The 6,653-nt window shown below is 58.5% G+C and overlaps 1 protein-coding gene across 1 annotated transcript; it reads left to right on the plus strand.

Moving 5' to 3' along the window:
- Positions 1-651: 651 nt before the first annotated feature.
- On the plus strand, positions 652-5,650 carry ZNF646 (zinc finger protein 646). Its single transcript, XM_056864207.1, has one exon. It carries the CDS (start codon positions 686-688, stop codon positions 5,648-5,650), a length of 4,965 nt encoding a protein of 1,654 aa, XP_056720185.1. The 5' UTR covers positions 652-685.
- The last annotated feature ends 1,003 nt before the right edge of the window (positions 5,651-6,653 follow it).

Below are 6,653 nucleotides of genomic sequence, written 5' to 3' on the forward strand. Positions count from 1 at the left end.
GGGGTTATTTAGTGCTTCCTAAAATTGCCCCAATTTTTCCATTGGAACAATTGAGAATTCATCAGACTTTTTCATGCTGTGCCTTTGGAACAAATGGACGAGTTTGTAAGACCACGTTTTTCTCACTCAAAAAGAGAACACGTTTCATAGGACTTTTTTCCCCCAGCACACCCATTTCAAAAATTTCCATTGGGAAAACTGAACAAGTCCCCATGCATGCTGTACATTCAGAGGGTGAAAAACCTTGCCTCAGGAAGCATTTTATTCATTTTAAAAGAAAAGATTTCATAGGTATTTTTTTTCCAGTGCTCTCCCAAATAGGAACTATTGGGGCTGGAGTCTTCAGGGAAAAAACAAGGGGGGATATCCCCCCAGTTTTCCGAGTTTCCCCCCCAAGCCTTCACATCTCTGCTCTGGGTGCATTTAACCTGTAGGATGGATCTCATGTTCCCAGTTTCCTCATTCCAGTGATGCTCAACCTGATCACGAAGATTGCACTTACCTTTTTTTTTTTGTCTCTGCTTTGTCTCCGTAGGTCTTGGCACTAGAACGCTCAGGGAAGAAAAACCTATCTGGGCACGCAGCCTCAAGGCTCCGCGATGGGACCTGGTTGCCCACCAGGAGGCCCTTAGTTTTCTCAGTCTGGAGAGTGAGAAGTGAAGGAAGACCCTTTCTGATGTGAGCGATGGCCGAGGGAGACGTTGCCCTGGCCTGCGAACCATCCGCCGGGCAGGAGGAGCGTCCGTACAAGTGCAAGCAGTGCCCCCGGAGCTATCGCCACGCCGGCAGCCTGGTGAACCACCGGCGCACCCATGAGGTGGGCCTCTACCCCTGCTTGCTGTGCCGCAAGGACTTCTCCAACCCCATGGCCCTCAAGAGCCACCTGCGCACCCACGCTGAAGACAAGCGCCACAAGTGCCGGGACTGCGGTCGGAGCTTCCGGGCCTCGTCCCAGCTCGGCAGCCACCGCTGCGTGGCTCGCGCTGCCCGAGACCAGGAGGAGGAGGAAGAGGGGAGCAACAGCGGGGGCTGCTGCAGCTCCCAAAGGAGCCAGGACACCTCTTCTTCGGACGCCGACACCTACTCTGGCACGGAAGGCGGCGGGAGCCTGCTGACCAACCTGGAGAAGTACATTGCAGACTCGGTGGTGCCGGCCGACTTTTCTCTGCTGGAGTTCTCCATCCAGAGGGGTGCGCAGAAAGAGGAGACACTCCAGATGCCCCCGGGGGAGAAGGAGACAGAGCTCCGAGGCGCCGCCGCTGAGGAGCGGCGCTTCAAGTGCAACCTGTGCGACAAGGCATACAAGCACGCCGGCAGCCTGACCAATCACAAGCAGAGCCACACGCTCGGCGTGTACCAGTGCGCCATGTGCTTCAAGGAGTTCTCCAACCTCATGGCGCTCAAGAGCCACACCCGCCTCCATTCTGAGTACCGGCCCTACAAATGCCGGTTCTGCCACAAAGCTTTCCGGCTCCCTTCGGAGCTGCTGAGCCACCAGAAAGCTCACGACCAGGAAGAGAGCGAAGCGACCCGTCAACTCGCCTGGGGCGGCTCGGAACATGGCCTCTGGGAGGAGGACTCCATCGAGACCTCGGCCAAGCTGGATATTTACCAGCCTCCGCCAGCAGGCGCCAACTTTGGAGACGGTGCCCCCTGTAGCCTCAAAGACACTTCCAAGGCAGGAGGCGGGGAACGCTGCAACCCTGACGGGGAACTTTGCGTCCGCTGTGGCGGCACCTTTGCTCACGAAGAGGAGCTGAAAGGGCACAGCTGCCTGTATCCGGAGGAGGCGAACGAAGAAGAAAGCGGGGGTAGCACCCCCTCCAGGCTGCCCCCCGGCTCCAACGGGACTTGGGAAGCTAGTTTGAAAGACGAGGAAGGCTGCCCCACATTGGAGGAGCGGCCCTTCCGCTGCAAGGACTGCGGCAGGACTTACCGGCACGCGGGGAGCCTCATCAACCACAAGAAGAGCCACCAGATTGGGGTGTACAGCTGCAGCGTCTGCTCCAAGCAGCTCTACAACCTGGCTGCCTTGAAGAACCACTTGCGGGTTCACCTCAAATCCAAGCTCGAGTTGGCTGCGCCAGAGGGGGCCTCCCAGCACCCCTGTGCCGCCTCGGACTCACAGCGAGAGGAAGCCAGCCTCGGTGAGCCCAGAGACTGCCACGCCCAGCCGCCAGACATTTGGGGAGGAGCCTCCTGCCTAAAAGAAGAAGAAGAAAGAGGCGGCGGGGAGGAAGAGCGGCCGTACCGGTGCGGGGACTGTGGGCGGAGCTACCGGCATCGCGGCAGCCTTGTGAACCACCGCCACACCCACCAGACCGGGGTCTTCCACTGCTCCATCTGCCCCAAGCAGTACACCAACCTCATGGCCCTGCGGAACCACATCCGGGTGCACCTGCGAGCTGCCCGGCTGAGCGGCAGGGAGCCGGCTGATGGGCTGACCTGTGCCAGCTGCGGGGAGAGCTTTGAAGAGGAGGCAGAGTTCCAGCTGCACCAGCTGCGCCACCTGCCCTGCAGTGAGGACATTGAGGAGGCGGCCCTCCCCGGGCTCGGGGGCTTCCACCCCCAGGAGGCTGATCTCCTTCAAGCCATCAAGCAGGACGTAGAAGCCCTGGAGAACGGGGCGGTGGTGGCTGAGGACGTCCTTCCTTCCTCCGAGACGCCGCACGTCTGCGACCAGTGCGGGACAGCTTTCGCCAACGTGGCCAGCCTGCAGAACCACAGCTCACAGCACAGCCGCGATGGGGAGCAGCTGGCAAGCGCGGCCGAGAGGCCCGCGTCTCCCGTCCCCATCCAGCGCCTCTACGGCTGCGACCTCTGCGGCAAGTCGTACCGCCACTCGGGGAGCCTCATCAACCACAAGCAGACCCACCAGACGGGGGACTTCAGCTGCTCGGTTTGCGGCAAGCACTTCCAGAATGTCGCCTCGCTCAAGAGCCACTTGCGTGGGCATCAGAGGCCGCGGAGGGCCCACTCTGGGACAGCAGCGACAGCCAACGAGGATGATGACACCGAAGCAGAAGAGGGATCCGCTTTGCCAGGGTTGCTGCCCCCAGGCGACGAGTTCAAAGACAGTTACGACCCTCCGGGAGACGGGGCTCTAGCAAACTTCTGGCAGCCGCAGCTGGATGTCCCCTCGCCAGCACCAGGAAACGCAGACGCGCTCCCCTACCTTTGTGAACAGTGTGGGGTGGGCTTCGACCAAGCCAGTGGCTTGGAAAGCCATAATCAGACGCACCAGTCAGGCATTTACCAGTGCTCCCTCTGCCCCAAAGAATACCCTAATCTTTTAGCACTGAAAAACCACTTCCACGGGCACGCCAAGGCCACGGCATCGAGCCCCGGCGGGAATGGTGGCGCAGAGGAGCAGCCTTTCCTCTGCAGCCTCTGCGGCATGATCTTCCCAAATGAGGAAGACCTCCAGCGCCATCATAGCTCGGTGCACGAAGAGGGCGAAGGGCAGGCAGACGGGCAGGAGGCGGAGCTCAAAACAGTCGCCGAGGCGCAGGTGGAAGAGGGCGGGGACCAAGGAGAGGAGCAGCTGCTCTCCCACATCTGTGGCTACTGCGGCCAGACGTTCGATGACATGGCCAGCTTGGAAGAGCACAGCGAGGGGCACCAGGAAGAGAAGGCTGCAGCCTTGGCCGACACGTCCATCCAGCTCCGACGGGTGCCACGCTCGGAGGAGGACCAGCCGCAGCTGTCGCCGGCAGAAGTGTCTTTGACTGCCAGCGAACCCCCAGAAGACAGGCCATACTCCTGCAGCCAGTGTGGCAAGACGTACCGGCACGGTGGCAGCCTGGTCAACCACAAGAAGATCCACCAGGTTGGAGATTACCAGTGCGGTGTCTGCTCCCGGCAGTACCCCAATCTGTCTGCCTATCGGAACCACCTCAGGAACCATCCGAAATGCAAACTGAATGGCAGCGTGCCGGAAATCCAGCAACCGCTCCCTGTAGGAGGCACTGGTTATCAGAAGGAGGAGCCCCCAGATGGCAAAGTCTTGGTGCACGAAGGGGGGAAAGATCCGCCAGGAACATCCTCATTTTTGTCTCCTGGGGGAGAGCAACAATCGGGAGAGCGAAGATCGGGACAAGAGGCTGTGTTGAACTCTAGCCAGTTTGAGACACAAAAGACGTCTGACGTCTGCACGGAAGAACACAAGGAGAAAGCAGCTCTAGAGGCCCATCAGGGGCTCCATCTTGTGGAAGAGAATCAGGCAGAGGTAGAGGACACGCCGGTGAAAGAGGAGGAAGCGGCTCCCACAGGAGGGGAGGACGACGGCAGCCCCGGCACTGAAGAAGAGGGTTCCCCATCCGAGCGCCCCTTCCAGTGCGAAGTCTGTGGGCGTAACTACAAGCATGCTGGGAGCCTGATCAACCACAAGCAGACACACAAGACGGGCCTTTTCCACTGCAGCGTCTGCCAGAAAGAGTTCTACAACCTCATGGCCCTCAAGAACCACAACCGCACTCACTTTGAGACCAAACGCTACCGGTGCCTGGAGTGCCCCAAAGCCTTCCGCCTGCAGAAGCAGCTGGCCAGCCACCAGCGGGTCCATCGGGATGGGAAACGGGACCCCTCGTCTCATCCCTCCAGGAGGCCCCCCCACGCCAGGCGGGCGGGCCAGAGTGAGAATCCGTCCCACCCTGTTACTGCCCCCAAGCATCGACTGGATCCTGAAGAGCGCCCTTACCGATGTGGGGAGTGCGGGCGCACCTACCGTCATGCAGGCAGCCTGCTGAACCACCGGAAGAGCCACAAGGTCGGCCACTTTGCCTGCCCGCAGTGCGGCAAGGCCTACCCCAATCTGATGTCTCTCAAAAACCACCAGCGCGTCCACTACGAGGTCAAACGCCACCGGTGCCTGGATTGTGGGAAAGCTTTCAAGTGGCAGCGGCAGCTGCTGCGGCACCAGCGCCGGCCCCATCCCTGCGGCAGCGGCACGCTGGTGCAGGAGCGCGAGAGGAACCAGCGGGCTCCCAAAAGGGAGAGGGGAGGGGGTCGTGGCGAGCCGCCCCCCGGCCCTTTCCGCTGCCTTTCGTGCTCCAAGCAGTTTCCTGACCGCACCTCGCTAAGAAACCACGCCCGCGTGCACGCCAAGAAACGTTTTGAGTGCCCAGAGTGCGGCAAGGCGTACCGGGCGTCTCGGGATCTGGCGCACCACCTCAGGAGGCATCGGGCAGAGGCGGAGGATGACGAGGGCTCCTCCTCCCCCAGTTATCCGAACGCCAGTAAGCCCCTGGAGGAGGAGCGGCCCTACAAGTGTAACAGTTGCGACCGGACATACCGCCATGCCGGCAGCCTCCTCAACCACAAGAAGGCCCACGCCACTGGCCTTTACCGCTGCCCCACGTGCCAGAAGGATTTCTTCAACCTCCTGGCCCTCAAAAACCACCTTCAAACCCACAGGGACAAGAAACGCCACCGGTGTCCTCACTGTGGCAAAGCCTTCCGGACTGCCAGGCACCTGGCAGCCCATGCCAAAGTCCATGGTGGCCCCAGAGAGGAAGGGACTTCTTTTGCCTGCGTGGTCTGCTCCAAGACGTTCTTCCACCAGCTCAGCTTCCGGCAGCATCTGCTGACACATGCCAAGGACAGCGGGCAACCTGCTGCTGGAGATGTTCCCGCTGGGGACGTGAGCTGAGTGTGTTAGCAGACGTACACTGATGTGCCAAGGACAACATGGCTGAGCATAGTGCGAGGAAATAGGGCAGGCTAGATGGGGAGAGGTCTCCGGTGGGAACATTTGTCCACTCACGGAAAGGGAGGCAGGAACAGAAGGAAGTGCAGCACCATATCCGGGGATAGAAAGAAACAGCGATTGGGTGAAAAGGCAAAGGGAATTTGGTGCGTGGTTCCTCATTCTCTGTAGAACATTCATTTGGGGGCTGAATTCTCTCCCTTAATGGAATGTTGCATTAAGTACTCCGACCGGACCTCCTTTGTGTCCCTGGAAAATGTGTCCCTGTGGCAACATTATACCCTTTGGGGGGGGAGTCTTGGATCCCATTTGGAGAACTGAGCTTTAGCACCTTGGAACCTTTCAAGCATGTGCTTAAACCCCTTGAGTTTTCAATTTTAAAAAAATGTTTAAATCTGTTTTGGAAGTCAGATGTGTAGCAACCCCCGTGTTTTAGCCGCTGATGGTATTTAAATAACTCCTTTAAACAAAATCACGAAAGTACTTTCCTAAGATCGGGGGTAGGGTGGGGAACTTGGTTTATCTGTCGTTGCAAAGATAGCCACAGTGTGGATTTACTCTTGGGATTGCTGCCTCCTTCTGTTGGAAAAATGACACATTTCCTGGGGTGGGGAAGAAAATAGTGTTTTTCGAAAACCTGTCCAAACTTGACCTGTGTTCCTCTCATTTAAAAAAAAAAACATTTTTAAGGATACTAACTAAAAGATGAAAGTGTTAATTAGAGACCGTTTCTAGAGGCAACTGTGAGTGAGCGAGTTCTTTTCCGCAAAACCGGGGCGCGAGCCCCCTGGCCTGTTGAAATGAACAGGAGCCGCACAACAGGGCATGAAAAAACGAGAAGCCCAAAACCAAATGGACACATTCTTTACCATCCTAATCCGTGGAGTGGGGGGGAATAGATCTGCCTGCCCGTGTCTGTTCCTATGCGCCACATCCACCCAGTCTT

The sequence above is a fragment of the Euleptes europaea genome, chromosome 18 (genome assembly GCF_029931775.1).
Source record: "Euleptes europaea isolate rEulEur1 chromosome 18, rEulEur1.hap1, whole genome shotgun sequence".
NCBI lineage: Eukaryota > Metazoa > Chordata > Lepidosauria > Squamata > Sphaerodactylidae > Euleptes > Euleptes europaea.

Coding starts and splice junctions, on each gene's coding strand:
- ZNF646 (XM_056864207.1), top strand. CDS start 686: ATGGCCGAGGGAGACGTTGCCCTGGCCTGCGAACCATCCGCCGGGCAG.